This window comes from Engystomops pustulosus, chromosome 6, assembly GCF_040894005.1.
Source record: "Engystomops pustulosus chromosome 6, aEngPut4.maternal, whole genome shotgun sequence".
Classification (NCBI taxonomy): Eukaryota; Metazoa; Chordata; class Amphibia; order Anura; family Leptodactylidae; genus Engystomops; species Engystomops pustulosus.
Genome location: NC_092416.1, coordinates 109,355,993 through 109,377,776, shown reverse-complemented (window position 1 = coordinate 109,377,776; position 21,784 = coordinate 109,355,993). Strand labels below are relative to the sequence as shown.

The 21,784-nt window shown below is 43.3% G+C and overlaps 1 protein-coding gene across 10 annotated transcripts in view; it reads left to right on the top strand.

Annotated features, from left to right (window-relative positions):
- The window catches only part of EYA2 (EYA transcriptional coactivator and phosphatase 2), a 565,525-nt gene extending 557,667 nt beyond the window's left edge, over positions 1-7,858 (top strand). For 3 of the 10 annotated variants that reach the window (XM_072110580.1, XM_072110578.1, XM_072110583.1), the window contains one exon: positions 6,208-7,849. In XM_072110580.1, the coding sequence (XP_071966681.1) occupies positions 6,208-6,288 (81 nt within the window). In that variant the 3' untranslated portion in view covers positions 6,289-7,849. Of the gene's footprint in view, positions 1-6,207 lie in introns of all 10 variants that reach the window. The other 7 variants (XM_072110586.1, XM_072110584.1, XM_072110587.1 and 4 more) reach the window with 7 other exon arrangements.
- The last annotated feature ends 13,926 nt before the right edge of the window (positions 7,859-21,784 follow it).

The window sequence follows — 21,784 nt, the reverse complement described above, 5'->3', positions numbered from 1 at the left end:
CCCAGTCCTCCATGGTAGCCAGTTGGTCCGTGCTGCAGGTGAATTCATGCAATGGTGAGAACTGTATACATGCAATGATGATGCTTCAGGATCTGTGCAATACAATCAGAAAGGTTTGTGCTGAATATTCCTGTTAAAGGTTCTTCTGCTGGTGATTGTTAATTTCAAAATAGAAAATGTGTGCTTATATCGTACGTATCAATATCCATGATCAGATTCAAAGTCAATCCCCTAGCTAGACGCGTTTCTGGAAAACTTGAGTCTGTATCGATACAATACAATTGCTGTACACTTTAAGTTATGTATATAAGATACATCAACTACAGAAGGCACAACATTACATTGTTCAGCTGCCTGATATAATATTTGTGCTAACCAGATGCAACATTGTATCTCTGTGCCGTAAACATCCTTAATTGTTTGCAAAAAATTTTGTTGTGTTGTGTTGTTCACATATATTCCACATATCATCCCCGTTATATAGAAGGTTGAATACACTAATACTTAGACAAATTATCCTTCTTTGTACCTTTTTTGAAAGTGTGGTTACTTGGGCCCTTCAGTACCACTTTTCACATTGCTCAGCCTGAGATCCTATTATTATCATTATTGTTTGTATGTTGTTTTATATTTTTTAAATTATTTTTACATACACATCGAATACAAGTTTAGCTAAACATTGTTATACATTATTGTGATGTCTGTATATTTAATGCGGTAAAGGGACAATATAATAATAATAATAATAATATAATAATATAATAATAATAATAATAATAATAATAATGCTACAGTTGTGATTTTGTATTTTAATTCTTTAATATAATGAAAACTACAAATACAATAATACTACTGATTGTCACAGTCTATGGGAAAAAGTCCCTTGTGGACTCTCCACCGCGGGAGATAACGATGCCAGCCGCAACCCGGGAGCGGAGTCTAAGTGGACTCTTGGTCTTCGACAGAGCCCGCCGTAAAGGGGGATGGACTTGCTGTAGCGGGTAGCCACTAGGTCGCTCCACAGGTGCGACTAGGCCCGTGGTGGCAGCCAAGGTAGGGACACGGGGCAGGCAGGACCTCGGGACCTCGCAGGCAGGACCTCGGGAAGGCAGGACCGCGGGAAGGCAGGACCGCGGGAAGGCAGGACCGCGGGAAGGCAGGACCTCGTGATGGCAGGACCTCGTGATGGCAGGACCTCGTGATGGCAGGACCTCGTGATGGCAGGACCTCGTGATGGCAGGACCTCGTGATGGCAGGACCTCGTGATGGCAGGACCTTGGGATGACAGGACCTCGGAAGGACAGCTGGAAGGACGGCTGGCAGGACCTCGGAAGACCACTAGGATACCGCACCGCCACAGGATAACGCACCTCTACAGGATTACAGGACCGCCACAGGATTGCAGGACCGCCACAGGATTACAGGACCGCCACAGGATTACAGGACCGCCACAGGATTACAGGACGGCCACAGGATAACAGGACCGCCACAGGATTGGAATGCGGGAACACTACAGGAACGCGGGAACACCACAGGAACACGGGAACACCACAGGAACGCGGGAACACCACAAAAACACGGAGGCATCTGGAAACGCTCAGGAATCACCGAGGCATTTGGAAATGTTCAGGAAGGCTTTCACTCCAGAAGAATGACCTGAAGATCTGGCAGGGGATGCTGGGAGTCGCCAGGCTATATAGCCGAGCTGGGAATACCAGCACCAATAAGGAGGACGCTGGCCCTTTAACCCCTTCCTCGCGGGCCGAGCCCTCTCCATAGCCGGTAAGTCTTTGCTGCATATTGCAGCAAAGGCTTACCGGTAACACCCGCGATCGGTGCTAGCATGCTGTCGGCGGCTTCAAAGAGATGGCACCGCATGGGCGCCGCAATCTTGTCGTGGATCGCTGCTCCCCGATGACGTCACGGGGAGCGGCGATCCGTCGCCATGGTAACCTCGGGTGTTCCGAATACCCGAGGCTACTTCGTTTTAACCCATGCATTACAATGTGCTAATTGCACATTGTAATGCATAGGGAGTAAAATCCACATATACTGCCATACTGTAGTATGGCAGTATATGATAGGATCGATCAGACTACCTAGGGTTAGAGTACCCTAGGGAGTCTGAAAAATAGTAAAAGTAAAAATAAAAAAAAGTTTTAAAAAAAAAAATTATAATAAAAAAACCTAAAAATTAAATTCCCTAGAACTGATATAAAAATAAATAAACAGTAAAAATCATAAACACATTAGGTATTGCCGCGTCCAAAAATGCCTGATCTATCAAAATATTATAATGTTTTTTCACTACGTTTAACCCCGTAACGGAAAATAGGGTCCAAAGTCGAAAATGGCATTTTTTTGCCATTTTGAAAAATATAAAAAAATTAATAAAAAGTGATCAAAAGGTTGCACAGTCCCAAAAATTATAGTAATGAAAACGCCATCAAAATTCGCAAAAAATGACACTATCCACAGCTCCGTATACCAAAGTATGAAAAAGTTATTGGCCCCAGAAGATGGCAAAATAAAAAAAAAATATTTTGTACAGGAGGTTTTAATTTTTTTAAATGTATGAAAACATTATAAAACCTATACAAATTTGGTATCCACGTGATCATACCGACCCAAAGAATAAAGTAGACATGTCATTTGGGACGCAGAGTGAAAGCTGTAAAATCCAAGCCCACAAGAAAACGTCACAAATGTGGTTTTTCACCATTTTCACTGCATTTGGAATTTTTTTCCCGCTTCCCAGTACACGCCATAGAATATTAAATACCGTCACTATGAAGTGCAATTTGTTACGCAGAAAATAAGCCATAACACAGCTCTTTATGTGGAAAAATAAAAAAGTTATAGATTTTTGAAGTTGGTGAGTGAAAAATAGAAGTGAAAAAACTAAAAAAAGCCAAGTCGTTAAGGGGTTAAGACCGGAGCCAGGAGAGGTAAGTGAGGGCAGGGGGAGTGGGGACCGCGGCAGCAGGCACGGGTGCACCCGCGATCCGTACAGAGGATCGCGGGTGTAACCGTGACCCTGATTAGTGAGAGAGAGTGCTCCGTATTTGTATACTATATTTTTAATTATTCGTTTACCGCAGGACAGACACCGGAACACCACTGATAGCACCTCTACTATCTTTGTAAAGCCATCTGTCTATTATGACTAGATAAGTGGGGTCAGTGCAGAGATTTATTTAGTTATTTTAATTTTATGTATTATTCCTTAAGGACGCAGCCTGTTTGTACATTAAGGATCAGTCCTTTTTTTTTTAAATTTGACCAGTGTCTCCTCCTGTTGTAATAACTTTTCAACACTTTAAGATATCCCTGTGATTTGAAAAAAATTACAATTTTCAAAGTTAAAAATTTTTAGACAAAATGTCACAACACTATTTTTTTTTCCGAGAAACCTTTTGCCATTGGTCTTCATTTCCAAAAATTTGTTTTACGTTTCCATTTTTTTTATGGATGCGAGAAGGTTTCAAGTTTTAGTAGCAACTTCTCAGGTTTTAAAGAAATTTGAAAAATGCTACATTTTTGGTGATCAATTAAGTTTGGAAGTGCCATGTAAAGGCTTATGTACAATATACTCCCACAAGTAACACCATTTTATGAACCTAACATCTCAAACTATTCAAACCAGTAGCAAAAAAATGGATTAGAAATTTTGAAATTTCAATTTTCTATTATGATTATTCTCATTTCGCCCTAAAATGGACACATTCAGGAATTTGAGTTAAATATACATCTCAAAATGTTTTCCCTGCTTCTTCCGAGTACAGCAATACCAGACATGTGGATGTCCTGCTATTGGTTTTTTGGCAGGCGAATTTGGCTACAAATGTTTTGTGGGGCCTCAGTGTACTTGAATAGCCCCTGAAGTAACAGTACAATAGAAAACCTCCAAAGATGTCACCATTTTGGAAACTAGACCCCTCAAATAATTTATGTGGGGTTGTGGTGAGCATTTTAACGCTCAACATGCTGGCCAAAATCTAATGCAAAGTAAATGGTGGAGAGTAAAAATTTCATTTTAGTGCCTAATATGTTGTGCCCAACCCATGGCACTTTAGACAAACACCCAAAAAATATTCAGCAGGTTGCCCCGAGTACGGCAATACTACACTCCAGCTCCACTTTCTCACGTTTGGATTTGGAGAGCCATGTCATGTTTGCAGGGCCTGTGAGGTACCAGTGCAATAGAAACCCCTGGGAAATTATACCATTTTGGAAACTAGACCCATCAAAGAATTTATCTGGGGTTGTGGTGAGCATTTTAACCCCCAACATGCTGGCTAAAATCGAATGCAAAGTAAATAGTGCAGAGTAAAAATGTTTTTTTTTATCTCAAAAAATATATTGTGCCCAACTCCGACCACTTTAGACAAACACCCCAAAAATATTCTGCGGGTTGTCCTATGTACGGCAACACTACACATGTGCCAATAATAGACAGGCTGGGCACGCAGCAGGGCTGAGAAAGGACATGCAAAATTTAGCTTTTGGAGCACCCTTTTCACTAGACTGGTGTTGGGATTCCCCTAAGGTACCAGTACAATAGAAACCCCCGGGTACTGACCCCTATTGTAGGAAAGGGCACCCGTTAAAGAATTGATCTAGGGTTGTATGAGCATTTTAACCCCTGATATGCTGGTCCAAATATAATACAAAGTTTAAATGGGGCAGTGTAAAAATTTTATTTTCTCAATTGTGCCATTGTAGTGACAAATAAAATCAGCCCAACTCATGCCACTGTGAATAAACACCTTAAAAATCATTCTGTGGGAAATTAAATCTATGGTAATACACCATGTGTGGCAATAGCCACACAGCAGGGCTTGGAAGAGAATGGCATTTGGAGCACAGACATTTCATTTTTAAAAACAGCAGGGCTGCTCTGATTATATTAGGTGCAGACACACCCCTGCACACCCCAGGAGGGCTCATAGAACCCCCTATAAGGTATTTAGTCCAGAACCTTGGAGAAGTAGCTTCTCAAGGGGAAGTCGTATGGTCAGGGTTCTGGTATCATTCATTGAATTGAAACCAAACCTGACCCATTTGCTATGGTCCCATCCCAAGATATTTATATCTCTGGACCCAAGGATGCTAGAACCATATCAATATTATACCCTGGTGGTACAGGTTCTAAAAATTTATTTGCCCTTGGGCAGAGATGGACCATAACTCCATAACTGTCCCTAACCAAAATATTGGACCAAGAGTTTTATGACTTGGGGCGGTCCCGCGGCCGCATTTTAGTCGGGTTTCCTGACTTTTTGGGGATCGTGTCGGGGATTGTGTCACACACGATCGTATTGTGTCACAATCAGGTCGGCTTTCACGTGACACAAATGGGCGTGGGGTCGGTCCGTCGGACAATCCTTTGGATTCTGTATAAATGCGGGATTTAAAATTCAAATTTGTGTTGCAAGCTAAGCACTAACATGCATCGGGAAGAAGAAGGAGACACATGCAGGATACTGGGATCTACGTGGATTGGGGATCGCGACTCGGACAGGTAAGTAAATGTGCCCCATTGTCTCCTGTTTAAGAAATGGAGGGGGATCCATGGAGAGATCCAAGGATTCACTGCAACTGCAGAAATTCTTTGAAGCACGGCCCCATGTAGTGTTAGATAACATTCTAGTTAGCTCCACAAGGCTAATAAAGATGAGGCCGGGGGGAAGTACAGGATGAACAGGACAATATCTGGCATGTGAATCTCTCTTGTTCATCACATGCACTAATAACATTTCAAAAATGTTTGGTGTGCCGGATTCATTAAGAATGTGCGCCAGAAATTATGAATCTGGCGCTTCCCTGCACTGGCATGACAGAGTTCACCAGCTTTTTGTGGTGCACCTTTAACATATGGTGTGCGACAGACTCTGCATGTTAAATCAGGCGCCCGGTCCGACTGAGCAGCAGAACGCCCCCAAATTTGTGTTGCATGGTGACCAGTGCAGCTGCGCCACAGAAAGGTTGCATGCAAAACATTTGTGGTGCAAACACTTCTTAAGCACCTGTGCAAGCAGTTTACACCTAAAAGAACACACAAAGTATGTCAGAAAACTGACACAAAGCCCTTGGAAAATGTGCCCCAATGTGTTTTATCCTTCCTTTCTCTGCAAGCAGATTTAAGGGCTGTGAAATTGCTGACTAATTCTAATTCATTTCTACCTTTTGCTTTTTCTGCCACAGCATAATATGCCATTCTGGCGGATATCCTGCCATGCTGACCTAGAGGCTTTACGACATGCCCTGGAGCTGGAATACTTGTAGCTTGCCCTCCACAAACAGCTGAATTCAAACTTCTATCAAAGAGGCGAGGATTGGGGATCATTGATGTCTTAAATGCTGAAACTGCTTGGAGGCTTATATATCACCCAAACAAATTATAAGCACAAGAGACTTTTTCCAGGCAGGAATAATGCCCCTTTGACTCCCTCAACTACTCAATCACCTGCACTTGATGGACAAAAGAGTATTTTTGTCTAATTTATGGGATTGTCTCATATTGTTGTCTTGTCCTCATGCTCTTTTTACCTCGTGCTTGGCTGGATCACAAGAATCTTATTTAATACTTTGTAGGGAGTGGTGCATCTTTAACTGTAATTTTGTTAAATAACAATAACATTCTATGTTTCACTTGCCACTAGGACATGGACTCATTGCACATTGCCCTGGATGGATGAAAGACACTCAATAAATAAAAAGCGAAAAATGTTTTTGGGAAAATGGCATGCGTAGTGTCCTAATTTTAACACCTTTTGTATTGCTGGGGGAGATTTATTATGCCTTCTCTGCCAGTTTTCTGTCAAGTTCTAAGGATGAAAGATGAGAGTCCTCCGTTGTTGGTATCTTTTATTGGCTAACAGGTCTCTGAACAAATGAATAGAAAACTAATTTATACACAGTTGATGAGACAAGTTATAAGAAACAGGGCAATCAATGGATGAAGAAAAGTAAATACTAATAGCAATAAATGTTTTATCACTTGGGGAATGAGATATTTACTGTCCCTTGATTGAGATCTGGTCCATGGCAGTGATGACCCCACCTGTTTCTTATCACTTGTCTCATCAACCATAGCCTTACTGTACATTTGATTATAAATTTGTTTTAAGATGTTTCAGATTCAGATTTTGTCTTACAGATACTGTTTTCTGTGTTTCTCTCTCTCTCTCTCTCTCTCTCTCTCTTATTTTGTACTTAGTCCTCCTGCCAGTATTGTAATGTGTTTTTAAATGTTACCTAGACTTTGATGAGGTACTATTATATACTAGAGGTCTATTTTACTATCACTATGAGGATTGTGAGCATTTTGATTTTTATCCGCTACAGACGCTGTACAATCCCATTGGCTTAGGGGATCATGTGTAGTTTACTGTTTCCATGACGCCCGCCGGAGAGACAGGTTTATCCTGTTTTCCCTGCATGGCTGACGTCAGAAGGCTTGAGAAAGCACGGTTTTACACGCGAAACGGCCCGTCGCCTTGGGGAGGCAGCACCTCTCTCTGTAAGTTAATATAATAAATAAGTTTGCTGAGCATTTCTTCGGTGAGTGCCACGGTTCATTTTTTCTATTTTGCATGAATTCAACTTTATTTATGGATGTGCACCCCGGAACAGTTCTACTCCCTGAACTCCAGTCTTCCGACACATCCTTGTACCGTAGGGTGAGCTGTGCCGACCATTGGATCTTATTTCTTATTGCCTGATGACGAGACCTGAGTAATCTCCAAAGCTTGCAATTGTTATCACCTTTCTGTCTTTTTAGTTAGCCAATAAAAAAGGTATCATCAACTGAGGACTCTCATCTTTCATATTTTTACCATGTTAACGGAGTTAAAAAGAATATTTTTACCTGTTAAGTCTAAACAGGTAGAACCTGCCGGAGATTTCTCCTGGCTACAGCTTTTTGGTAGATCCTTGTGGATGAACATTATAAGGCCCCTTGCGCACGAACTTAGTTGAAAATCCCACAACATTGCTCAGTGAAAATCAGAGTTTGATCAGATTTTGGTCAGAGTGTGGTCAAAGTTTCTTGTTTGTGTGATGCTGCGTTGTGTTTTTCTCGTGCAAGTGTAATGTGATTTTGTTCCATTTTTCTCTTACGTCAAAAAAATGGAGAGCAGTCTAAATTACTTTTAAAGGGTGTGATGCTTGCATGGGCCATATGTGAGCAAATGAACATTCTGTAAACCTTTTATATTTGTGGACATGAAACCAATGTCCAATAAAAATATAACCACAGGTTGACCTAATGAAATGTCTTTTGGACATGTTATAAACATGTTAACCCCTTCCCACCAAGGCCCTCTTTTGATTTTGTGCTTTAATTTTTCACTCCCCACATTTAAATATCTATAACTTTTTTTATTTTTCAATCTAAACATATAATAGATTACTGGATTTTTCCATGAGTATATTTACTGGATTACCTCATCATCAACCATTTGTGAAGATCCAGAGGTGTAATTAGATGATGCTCCACTTCTGAATCCTCTTGTTATTGGCCCTGACAGGCACTTCCACATCAGGTGCAGTTGTGGTATGAGTGACTAAAGCAGCAACAGCAGAACCTGAAGTACCTCCTCCTATGGTATCACCAATCCTGGGAATCTGAAGTGGCTCCAAATGCTGAAGATGGGCCAGCAATTTCAGTTGCTTCTTCTTCCTCCTGTTAAATTACTACAAATTACTACAAGTTTAAAAAAAAAGCAAACATAACTTAAATAAAGGGGCAGATTTACTTCCCGGTCCATTCGCGATCCAGCGACGCGTTCTCTGCGGAGGATTCAGGTTCTGTCGGGATTCACTAAGGTAGTTCCTCCGATGTCCACCAGGTGTCGCTGCTGCGCTGAAGTTCATCGGAATGCACTGAAGTGCACCGTCCTCCGCTGGGTGCAGGTAAGCGACACTTATTTTTTTTTAAATGCGGTGGTTTTTCCGAATCCGTCAGGTTTTCATATGGCCCCCAATTTCAGTCGTGTGCATGCCAGGGCCGATGCGCTACAATCGTCGCAAATCGGAAATTTTCGGATAACCCGTCGGACCGATTCGGGCCCTTAGTAAATAACCCCCAATGTCTTTCTAAAACATCATATTCTCCCAATATGGGCACTTCTTAGAAAGTCCAGTACCACTCTTTTATTGATTGTGTAATTCACACCAAAACTGTTTACGGCAACTGTGCAATCTTATAGTTGCATTAAAAAGGTCATATCGGAATAGTCCCTGAGCGTTTCTTTGGGTCTCCACACCCTGAGTAATCCATAAAGTACGAATGAAACGCTCAACACGCTGTATTTTGCTGTTTAGCAATTTTTCTTTATCAAAAATATATACTATACTATAAGCCGACCAAGTATAAGCCGAGGCCCCTAATTTTACCACAAAAAACCTGGTAAAACCTATATTTTTTTTACTCGAGTATAAACAGAGTTTGGGGTTTCAGCACATTTTTTTGTGCTAAAAAACTAGGCTTATACTCGAGTATATATGGTCAATTGTTACAAGCATTTTCGGCAAAACATAATCACCCAAGTGTGAAAGTCCATATAATCCAGTGTGAACTTCAGGGTTTTTTGTAAACTTTGCAGGCTTTTGCAAACTTTGGTAAACCTTTGTAAATGTTGTGGTTAGGTGGAGTTTTCTACCTTAGGTACATACGCTATATTTATATTGGCGCTGGGATTGTCACTACCCATGTCTGAAGAAGGGGCCACACCCCAAAACTTCACATGATGTGCTGGATGCCGTCCTCCTTAGTGGAGTAACTACATGGTGTGCTCAGCCCGTCTCCCTGAAGTTCACGCTGGATTATATGGACTTTCACACTTGGGTGATTATGTTTTGCCTAAAATGCTTGTAACAATTGATATATTTTTGATAAAGAAAAATTGCCAAACAGCAAATTACAGCGTGGTGAGCGTTTCATTTGTACTTTAAGAACTGTGCAATCTTCTCTGAACTTCATTAACTAAATGAAACATACCTAGTTTCCCAAAGCATTACAATACAGCCCAAAAAACCTACAAAAATACTCAGTTTGGCACAAGAAGTGCTGGTACTCTGGGACCCCTCAGATGTCCTGCCATGCATACTCCTTTTTATTGCAGTCATGGTACTAATTAACCTTGATGTCCCAGAGTAGAGGATGCTCATGGACCATCGCAATTCATTTCCCCACATCCATGGGTCGTCGCATCATTCCAAATTAACCAGAAAAAGCAACAGGAATGCCAGAGAAAATGGTGCAAAATTTAGCTCCAGAAGCAGATATCCAATTCCTGATTTGCTTTCACAGAGGTGATAGGGCACCATTCATGAAAATCGTGCGCACTTTCATAGCATCCAAGTTCAATGTCTATTTTTTATGCACACATAGACTCCCTTGGACTTGTATCAAAGTAGGGCATGCTCTACCTCTGATGCATTGTGTCGCAATGAAGATGCACTGCATGAAAAAAAATGGATACGTGCAAAGATCCATTGAAAAGCTATGTGTCAGAGTTTGTGGCGAGTCCAATGTGCTGATGGATCGCATTGGACTTGCACAAGAAAAGTGCTTATGGGCAAGATGGCATTTTAAACTGGCCATATACATCTTATTCACTCAAGGAAATCTACCAACATACTTTGAGAATGCTGTAGCTACAATGGTGTAGAAACATATCTTGTTTAATCCCTGAGATGAGTGGATCCCTGGACTCTAAACAAAATACAATTATGTAGCCGTGCTGTCGTTGGATGCATATGCACAGAGAAGTAAGATTCCTTTTATGTGAAAAGGCAGGGTTTGCTTAAATTGCGCATGTGCAACACCCCTGCTAATACACGGACAGAGGACTAGTTGCGAACAGCGCCCTCTCCAGGTTAGGAGCTGTCTGAAGGAGTCATGAACCTTCTAGTAAGTCATATCACTGGGTTATTAGGTAATCAGCAGCTGTAGATTCTGCCTGAACAGGCAAGGGTTAAGTGGATGTAATTCTGTCTGCCAATTGTATTGCACCATGTACACTGTAATGTGATTGGAGAGTTAGCCACCACCTGACCAGGATAACAAAACCCCTGGACAGAGAGGGGCTAGGTCTCTTAGGATCCAGCTCTTGGAACCCAGCTCTCTTACCAGAGAGATCTTAGAGCGCTGCTCCAGCACCCAGGAGGTTAATTCCTGCTAAAGAACTTTGTCAGCTCTGCGCTGAACTCCCCCACCCCCCCTGCGCCTGTGGCGCAAAGTACCTTGGAGGAGAAGCCGGATCAGCCGCGGCCCTGCAACGAAGAGGGTTAATTGGCCATCTTGGATTTCAGCGCAGTCCGCGCCTGAACCTGCCGACCGCGTGCGCATCATCTAGATTGCCGATGCACATGTCCTGCCACTGGGAGAGAGCACCGCTGATCCTCGCTGAGCACCTGCTGCCTGCCGGACATCGGGAAAGGAGATTATCGTGCACAGGAGCTGTCCTGTCATTGCGGCTGATCCTGAGTTAGTACCGCTGAAGAAGATAAAGGGGGGTAGAGATTGTTTCCGAAGCTAGGTGTATTTGGCTCACCTCCCAGGGAATAGTGTCTTAAAGGAACCACATCCCCATTACCTGCCGCCGCCCATAGCAACGGACATTGTTTAACCCCTTAGACTCAGCCCAATCATGTCAGCCCAAGAAGAGGACACTAAGCTGGAACGACTCCTGTCACCCAGGCACTCCTCAGGGTATGCCCAACACCCCAGAGAGCCCAGCTGCTGCCACCACAGTTATGCCCCTGAGTATGCCCTACTATCTTGGGGCCCCCTGGTTACCCCACTATGAAGGAAAGTTGCATACTCTCTCCGAATTTAGAGCCAAGATGCTAGCTACTTTCACTCTGTATCCGATCACAGAAGAACATAAAGTGGGCATCCTAATCCAAACGCCAGAGTGTGGTCCATATCCTCAATAGGCTGCGCACCACCTTTCAAAAATGCACTGCCTCTGAGCTGAAGTAGCAAGTTCTTTGGAAAAAGATAAAAGCCCCAAGAATCTCTTAGAGACTTTCCCCTTTGCCTACAGGAGACATGGAAGGCCATCATCCGCATTGACCCTAAAGAGGCTGAACATTCTGACCAAGCATCATAAATGCCAGTTAAAAATGCTGTCTCTTCAACATGCCCAGGCTTCTTTTCTTGAATTCAAGGAGATTGCCATTAATAGCTTGGGAGAACGCCTGTCTGCTGAACCACAGGAGGAGTCTGAGCCTGTAGATCTAGAAGATGCTGCTCTAGCCTTTCCTCCCGTGCAACCAGCAACACCGCCTTCAGTATCCGCAGAAGTCGATGTACTAGCAGAGCAAGTTACCACCCTGGCAGACACCGTGAGCAAAATGTTTGAGCGACTGACGCAGCTGGAAGTAGCTGCCACATCCAGGAGGAAAAAACCACCTGACAGTACCCATGACTCCTGGACCAAACAGAGTCCAAGTACGGCAAAATCCCTGAACACCTGGAGTCAGAGAGAACCAAGACTGCTATGCAGCTACTGTCGTAAATACGAGCATGAAGAGAATGGATATTGTCGGTTAAGCGACAAACCCTTGGAGCTACGGGACAACCTGAAGGGAAAAACCTCTAAGTCCCCGAGATTCCAACTGGATGACAAGGTTTGTGGGGACTTGCTCCATGGTTCATGTGACCATAAATGGAGTAACCCTACCAGCCTTAATCGATGCCGGCTCTCAAGTGACCACTATCCACAGTGCGAAATGACGAAAAGGAGCATCCTTGACGAAGCCTCCAAAGGCTTATTTGAACATTATTGCTTCCAATGGGAAAACTGAACCCATCTGCAGCTACTGGGAACCCAAACTAACCATTGGAGACACACAGTTAACCATACAGGGCGTAGTGGTGACACAAGTGCCTGAAGATGGTAACTTCTCCCTGGTGCTGGGTACCAATGTCCTCCGCAACTGCTATCCTGAAGTGCTGAAGGCTCTCCATAATTCCCTACCAACAGTGCCCAGTGATTCTTGGAAGGTGATTTAAAAGACCATGCAAGTTCTAGCGGCGCAACAGAAGTTTCCCCCAATGGAGAAATCTTCAGAGTCCGGATCAAAGATCCACAACCTGTCCGCCTTCAATCTGGGACTGACACGTTAGTATGGTGCCAAGCCTGCATGAGCGTTCAAGGTCAAGACTACCAGGCAATGGTAGAACCCCTACCAGCTGACGAAGACCTGCCCATTCTAGCCACCAGGAGCCTAGTAACAGTATCGTGAGGACAAGTACCCATCAGACTGCTAGTGTGAGACTCCCCAGTGGATATTAGAAGATACCAAGCCATAGCCACTCTCTTCGGCATCCACCATGAAGACCTAATGAAAACCTCCCTGTCTGCCTCCCAACAGCTGGAGGAGAACCAAAGTGCTGAAAGTAAGCCTGACGAGCAATCCTGGTGGATTGAGCTCAATTTCGGAAATGACGATATCACTCCCGCAGACCAAGTACAAGGTGTCCTGGAAGTCATCATGAAGCACCACCAGGCCTTCAGCAAGCACCCACTGGACTTCAGGCAAACTACCCTGATTCAGCATACCATTCCTACCGGCTCTCATCCTCCAATCAAGGAGAGGTATCGGCCAATTCCTCCAGCCCAATAACAGGAGGTGAAGAAGCTGGTGCAAGAGATAAAGACTGTCAATGTTATCTGGGAGAGTCACAGCCCATGGGCTGCTCCGCTAGTCCTTGTGAAGAAGAAGAATTGAACCCTTCACTTCTGTGTTGACTGTAGGAAGATCAACAATATCACCCACAAGGACACCCATCCGCTGCCCCCAATCGAGGAATCCCTTGCAGCCTTAGGGTCGGCTGCCTACTTCTCCACCCTGGATCTGACCAGTGGCTACTAGCAAGTGGCCATGGAGCCTGAAGACAGGGAGAAGACAGCTTTCACCACCCCAATGGGCCTGTTCAAGTTCAACAACATGCCTTTCCAGCCTATGCAATGCCACAGGCACATTCCACCGGTTAATGGAGAGATGTTTGGGTCATTGAAATTTCGAGACCGTTCTACTATACTTGGACAACATCATCATCTACTCCAAGACCAATGAAGATCATCTCCAACATCTGGTTGAAGTCTTCAAAATCCTGACCCAGCAGGGGTTGAAGGTGAAGCCATCCAAGTGCCATCTGTTACAGCCTAGTGTAAAGTACCTAGGACATGTGGTGAGCGCTCATGGAATCGAGCCAGACCCTGAGAAGATCGCAGCTGTCCACGACTGGCCTACCCCGACTGCCATCCAGGACATCAAAAGCTTCCTGGGATTTGCCAGTTATTGCAGGCGTTTTATCCTGAAGTTTACTCAGCTGGTGGCCCCCTGCAAGAACTCTTAAGGGGACTTCTTAAAGACGGTCAAAGGTCCCGAGCGCCCATCGAATGGACAGCAGAACGAGAAGCTGTGTTCCAAATGCTGAAGCAAAGGCTGACTGAGCCTCAGGTGTTAGGATATCCAGATTAAAATCTTCACTTTACACTCTACACCGATGCCAGCAAGCAGGGTCTTGGGGCTGTACTATTGCAGCTCCAGAATGGAACTGAAAGGGTCATAGCCTACGCTACAGCTCATTCAAGTTGGAGTTCCTGGCGTTATTCTGGGCTGTGACTGAAAAGTTCAAAGACTATCTGGCTACTTCCTTCTTCACTGTTTTCACAGACAACAACCCCTTGGTGCAACTGAACACAGCCCGGCTTGGAGCACTGGAGCAACGGTGGGCCTCCAGATTAGCCAACTTTAACTTTACCATCAAGTACTGAGCCGGCAAGATGAATGACGATGCCGATTTTCTGTCCATTCTCACTGACCAGTGGGAGGGACCCTCCACGGATGCTCAGTGGGAAAACGTTGAGATGCCAATGTTCTATGCCCGTTTTGTGCGTCAAGATGCCCAGAAAGTTTATTCCTTGCCATCTGAAGCAGTGCCTGCTACACAACAAGAAGAGTCCGTGCCACCTGCAGAGAAAGACCTCTGGATGAATCTCCAGGCTGGTAGCAGCGCCATGGGGAAGTGATGGACTCTCTCTCTAGTGGGCAAGTGCCTGAAAGAATCAGTCGGCGAGGGGCTGACGGAGAATTGTTCCAATTGTGGCGCTAGATGAAGACTGAGTATGCATCAGGGCCTGCTAAAAAGGAGAACTCTAGATCCCATAACCTATCACCGACTGTACCAGATTGTGATCCCCAGGAGGGATGCCAAGATAGTGCTGGATATGTATCACAACCAGTCTGGATACTTTGGCGCTCAGAAGACTGAAGCCACCCTGCGGACGTGCTTCTACTGGGTTAACATGAAGCCCGACATCGAGGCCTTGTGTCCGGAGTGCCCAGCCTGTGCTGTGCCATTGCTCAGGGAGAGCGACACAATCAAAGGGCTCCTCTACATTTCATTGTGAGCCAACTTCCTCTGGAGATTCTGGCCCTGGACCATGTGAAGTTGGAGCCCAGCAGGTCCGGTCATACATACGCCATGACAATAATAGACCACTATACTAAGTTCATGGTCGCAGTACCAGTCAGAGACTTGTCCGGTTGGACCACTGCAGTGGCCATGTGGAAGAGCTTCATCCTCCGAACCAGGGAACAGCTTTTGAGTTCCAAGAGCTGTTTACCCTCTATGGCTGTAAAAAACTGAGGACCACAGCCTACCACCCGCAGGGTAATGGACTCTGTGAGAAAATGAACCAGACCCTCATCAACATGCTGAGGACCTATATCCCTGCAAAAAGGGCTGACTGGCCGAAGCTTTTATCAAAGCTAGTGCACCTCAACAACAACACTACCCATTGCTCCACCGGATACACTCCGTATTATCTCATGTTTGGGAGACATGGCCATCTCCACGCCGATATGGCATTGGACGTGGAAGTCTCTGACTCCCAATCCCTGCTTCCTCAGACTGATTGGGTCCAGGAACACCAAAGGCGCCTGGTGGATTGTGGATCTTCGGTTAGAAAGAAAGACTTTGACCTCCATGCCTGCGCGAAGCCTCTTGCCACGGACAACGAGTCTGGCTACAATCAACCATAAATACCAAACAGAAAAGGGAGGGGATGTGGTCAGTGGGACGCTGCACCACAAAACTCCCAAAGAAGCAACTCACATACCGAAAGAGGAAAATAATAAGTAAAAATATATAAAGACAACCTACTGGTTTAAAAATCAATTCCTTTGTATTATTATATATATGTATTTAAATGACAAACAAAGACAGGGCAACACACAGAAAAAATTGCACAAAACCCAATAGTAAACTATGACATATAGCAGCAAGGGTTCCCTACCATGCCAAAATAAGGCATCTAAGAAAGAGTACAAGAATAATTATTATCAATACAAGTAACAGGAAATATAGTGCTAAATAAAGGGACAACCACAAGAGCTTGCAAGTATACAGGTAAATGGATCACATACAGACCGTTTTGGAAATGTGCAATGGCCCCGACACGTGTTTCGCCAGGAAACGGCTTCGTCTGGGGGACTACTAGGCAAGGGGAGAATGGAGCTTAAAAGACATGGGCCAACCTATCAGAATTGAACTAACAATAATATGATATCAAACACCTGAGTTAAAAGGGGGCTGAGTGAGGAAACACTCGGCTCATCGCTAATGCCGCTCATGACGTACTATGGTACTATGGTACTATGGTACCGCGAGATGTGAGAACTCCGGGGCAGTCACGTAACATACTCGAGAGGCCGCAAGTATCGCGAGACTTCGGACCTCTGAAGATATCGGGACTGAAGAAATAGCGAAGTGGAGATATAGGTAAGTATATTAGGAATATCTTAAAAATATATTGTGAGAATGTAAGAACAAAGGGAAAAGTGAAGTATATGAAGGCACAAGGGGAAATGCAAAATAATGCCTACGTTGCTATGGAAATGTGATGGGGTGACGTGATAATGGTGGTGTGAAGCATGTGTAGGAATGGTGTAAAGGAAACGTATAGTATACATGTGAGAAACAATTTGTAAGTAAATAGAAAAAACTCATGTAATATATAATCATTGGACCATAACAAATATCAAGCGTATATGAATACAAATACCAGTAAAATAGGCAATATTTATAGACGTGTGAAAAAACATATATAATTATATATATAATTGGTATGAAAAATCAAATAAAGGTGACACAAACCACACGTGTATGTGAAAAAGTGCAAGTGAAACAAACATGACAAATTCATGCAGTGATCCTAAGCATATAATATATAAGACCATATATACATAAAATTCTAATAATTCTTTTTATATATAAAATGGGGACAAGGGATAGGGAGGGGGAAGATGAAAAAAATTTAAAAAATTAAATAAAAAAGGGATTATTATTATTTCGAGAGAGTGTTGAATGTCCCAGATCAAGGAGGTATGGCACAATGGTATAAATGGACAGGCAAATGACAAGGGTGGCATCGGGAGGTACTGATTACATCCCTTTAAACATCAAACCTTTGATCCAAGACATAAGACATAAGATTGCAGTATGGAGGAAAATTAATCTACCAACACTAAACACTTTACTAAGGGAATTTATATGGAACGGGAAATCCGCACGAATAAAGTTAAGTAAACTACACTCACAAATTGATGAAGGAGGACTGGCATTGCCGGACTTCACTTCTTATTTTATAGCAGCACACTGGCAAAACATGTTGGATCACGATATACTTATGATAAAATTTATATTAAATGTAAATCACAAGATTTTGCAAAGGTATAATATTTGGTCACTATTAGAAACAGGCGTTTTTGCAAAAAAAGAATTTAGAGCACAATATCCTATATTTAAATTGATGAACTGGGTTTGGGAAAAATCTAAAGAAAAATTACACTATAAAGGATACTTAGATTGTTCACCGCTGTGGGGTTACACAAATAGAAACTTAAAACCGTTGGACTACTCCAGATTTTGGGTAGGGAAAGGAGTGTGTTTCCTTGCTCAAATACAAAATAATGGTGGCCTAAAATCCTTTGAGGAGATGGCCAAGGAATTTAATTTGGATGGCAGAGATTGGTATTTCTATGCGCAACTTAGGTGTGCCTTTAAAGGATATAGAACAAGAGATACACCTCTAATGGAAAAGCATCCATTGGATTTTCTCTTTGATAATAAAGTAAGGAGGAAAGGTTTAGTGTCCAGAGTATATAAAGCCCTATTAAACAATCATGGGACACTTCCAGCTAAAACTGGATTCGATGAATGGAAAAAAGTGATCCCCGATTTAACCACGGAAGTATGGGTAGATGCACTTAAAATGAATAAAAAGACCACAAGAAACTTGTCACATATTATCTCCCAGATATTTATTTTCCACAAAGCTCACTATACCCCAAAAAGAGTGAATAGATTTAGGAACACAAGAGTTGAAAAATGCCCAAAATGTAATTTGGTGGATGCAGATCTAATACACATGTTGTGGCGATGTCCCAAACTTCATCTATATTGGAACCAAGTTTTGGAAAGATTGGCATCGCTATTTAGCTGCATAATTCCAGTTAAGGAGGTGGTGTGTATCCTGGGTTCTAAAACAGGAGTGATAGGATCCTCTGGAAGTGTGCTTTATGTGATGAAGGGCATGCTATTGGCAAGAAAATTAATTCTATTCAATTGGAAGAAAAACAATACTCCAAGCGTGCAAGATTGGGAAGAGAGAATGGACATTTTATTGCACGCAGAGCAGCTAGAAAAAATTGGTAAAGGAACGGAAGTGGAAAAAGTAAGGGCAAAGTGGCTTACAAGAGCCCACAGGAACTAAAAGCAATTAAGCGGGGGAAAAAAAAACTAGATAATTAGATGGTATTTGGGAGTATTAATTACTTTTACCTGTTGCAGATCTTTAAGGAATAGATATAAAAGGTCGTCAACCACCAAGGGTGGGGGAAGGGTGGGGATATATAGATAACAAAATAGAAACTGTAAGTTGTTATACATTTATTAATGCCAGCAAGAATTGTTGATAATCATTTTTATGTTATATTATTGTAATTTTGCATATTGAATAAAAAAAAAAAATTTTTTATCTAGACCATAGATGTACCTTCTCGGCATGACGTGTAGGGTTAACCAGAAAAATCTCCCTCTCCCACAGCCCCAGGAAAAGATTTGCATATGAGGGCGCACATGAGGCCCCCATAGCTGTACCCTGGAGCTGTAGGTAGAGGGTTTCTCGAAACATGAAGAAGTTGTGGGTCAGCGCAAACTCCAAAAGTGTCACCAAAAAGGTCACCATATCTGGGTCCAAGTCGGACATGCTCAGAAAATATCTGGTAGCATTAATGCCATCACAATGGCGTATAGACGTATACAGTGATTCGACATCACAAATTACCAAAAGCATGTCTGCTTCAAGGTGAATGCCATCCTTTTTCCCCGAAAAAGAAGGAAAGGTTTTCGACTTAGGAATTAGGGAGGTAGGGAACTTACTCGGGATTGGGGTCTCCTGTTCCATTGTTAGTTCCTCCAATGCCCTCAGAGCCTCTTGTTCTTGTGATGACGGGAATAGATGTGGGTCAATTTCACAATGAAAGAATTTTTTAAAACACAATTTTCTGGCGAATAGATGAAGGTCCTTTACTGCTAAAAAGCAATCAAAAGAAGAAGTGGGTGAGAACGTCATACCCAGGCTAAGTACATCATGCTGTGCCTGGGTTAAAACAATCTCTGACAAATTGATTACCTTAGATGATGTTTTCCGATCTTGGCTCTTTTCTCTGGCCCATCTCCTAGGTTGCTGTCTCCTATATGGATCAAAGCGTCTGTTGTTACCACGTTTGGAGCGTGAATCCAAGAATTGATTTTTAAACCACTAGGTTGTCTTTATATATTTTTACTTATTATTTTCCTCTTTCGGTATGTGAGTTACAAACAACCATGCCACCAGTCAATGAGATGGGCGTTGGGAGAGTGAGGGACAGTCTCTCCCCTGAAGTTAGGGACAGTCTCCCCTGAAGTCTACGAGATTTCAAAAGGAGACCGTCCACCACTCCGGGTACACAGGAACCGGCTGAAGTAGTAGAAGCAGTAGAAGCACTTCCCCAACTCCCAGTCCAAGAGACCCTCTGTGTTCAAGAAAACTGGGGGTTGGTGAACTTGTGACTGTACCTCAGATCTGTGTGATTGTTTAAATCCCAGCGATAGCTACTCCACAGAGATCACTATCCCCGCAGCAGTCCCCAATACTGCTGCCCTTGGAGGATGATCCGGTTCCAGAGCCTGTTGCCTACATTGCATCTGAGACGCCTGCGACTCCAGTTCCAGAGCCGGATTCGGAGGATAAAGATGGTGAGACTGTTATATTTTCCCAACAGGTACTGTGGAGGTCTCAACGGGAAACAAGAGGGAAGGCTCCTGCATACCTGCGGGAGTACCAGCTGTCCCAACACAGGAATAGTGACCCCAAACGGGTACGCTTCTCAGACTCTGAGGTCCTCACTCCTATTGCTAACTTAGATAGTGAGTAATCCCTAATGGGCTGTAGCCCACAATCAGGTACTTTTCTGCTTTGTAATTATGACCTTTTGATTTTCTATTTTTCTATTCCCAGTTGGGCTGCGCCCATATACCCTGAGAATTTCCTGAGAATCTTCCCCCTATTTATAATAAGTGAAGAGACTATCCTTGAACTTTCTTTTAGTTGTGCTATGCTAGCACCCACCTCTGCTGAAGCAGAGATTCCACACCAAAGGATTCTGTCCTCCATCTGAAGAGGAGACCTTTTGTGTTTTTCCACATTTTTTCCCCACATCAAGGGCTGTGCCCAGAGGTTGGACTCGCCCTGCATGAGCCCTCTGAGAGACTTTGTAGCCGGAAACTGAAAAGGAAAAAGTTGCTATTGAATGATGCACTTATGCCTTTCATTTTCAGAAATGGACATTCTGTTTGTCTTATACATGCCTTTTTCTGCCTAGGAAAATGGATATTACGAATTTGCTACCCAAGGTAGCCATATTCCTGTAACGTTATGTAAAATGTAAACGTAATCATTATGTTAATCATATTAGATAAAAGTCTGGCATATCCAGAATGGAGTCCAATGGCAGAAATGTTAGATATTCATGGCCTAGAAATTCATATCTGGTCCAGGTGGAGGCAGGTAATGCCTGATTTACCTCTGCCAATTGATTTTGACATACCGAGAAAAATGATATCCCATTGTCATGGATAGATTTATTTGTGAGTAAGCATGGGAAAACGTCAGTGATGTTGTTGAGGGTGAGAGTTATTTAGAACGATGGGAAACTGCAAAAATGACATGACAGAACATGAAGGCTCTTACACAGAAATAATATGGGTTAACACAGCCTAAATACAAAAAGAGCCAATGCACTGAGACACATGTAAATCTATGAAAAAAGTGAAAAGAAGTGCAAGAAACGGCTCAACGGTAAATATAGCAAACAATGATAAGTTTATTATTTATTCAAAAAACACACTGTTTTTTTAACTCCTTAGTGCTCCAAGGCCGTAGCTCTACGGTGCTGGGTCCTGCGGTTAGCGCTCAGCGGCGTACGGCTACGAGCCGGCATCGGGAGCCATGGGATGTTAGCGGTCATCTACCGCTGACATCCCCGGGTAACACCCGCGGTCAGAGTGGGCTCCGATTGCGGGTGTTCAACCCGTTAAACGTTGTGGTCAGCGCGACCGCGGCATTTAAAGAGGACCTGTCACTGCGGAAAACCCGCAGAGCTAATGTGTCCCCCATAATCCTCCCCCCAGCCCCTTTCTCACTAGCCGTTT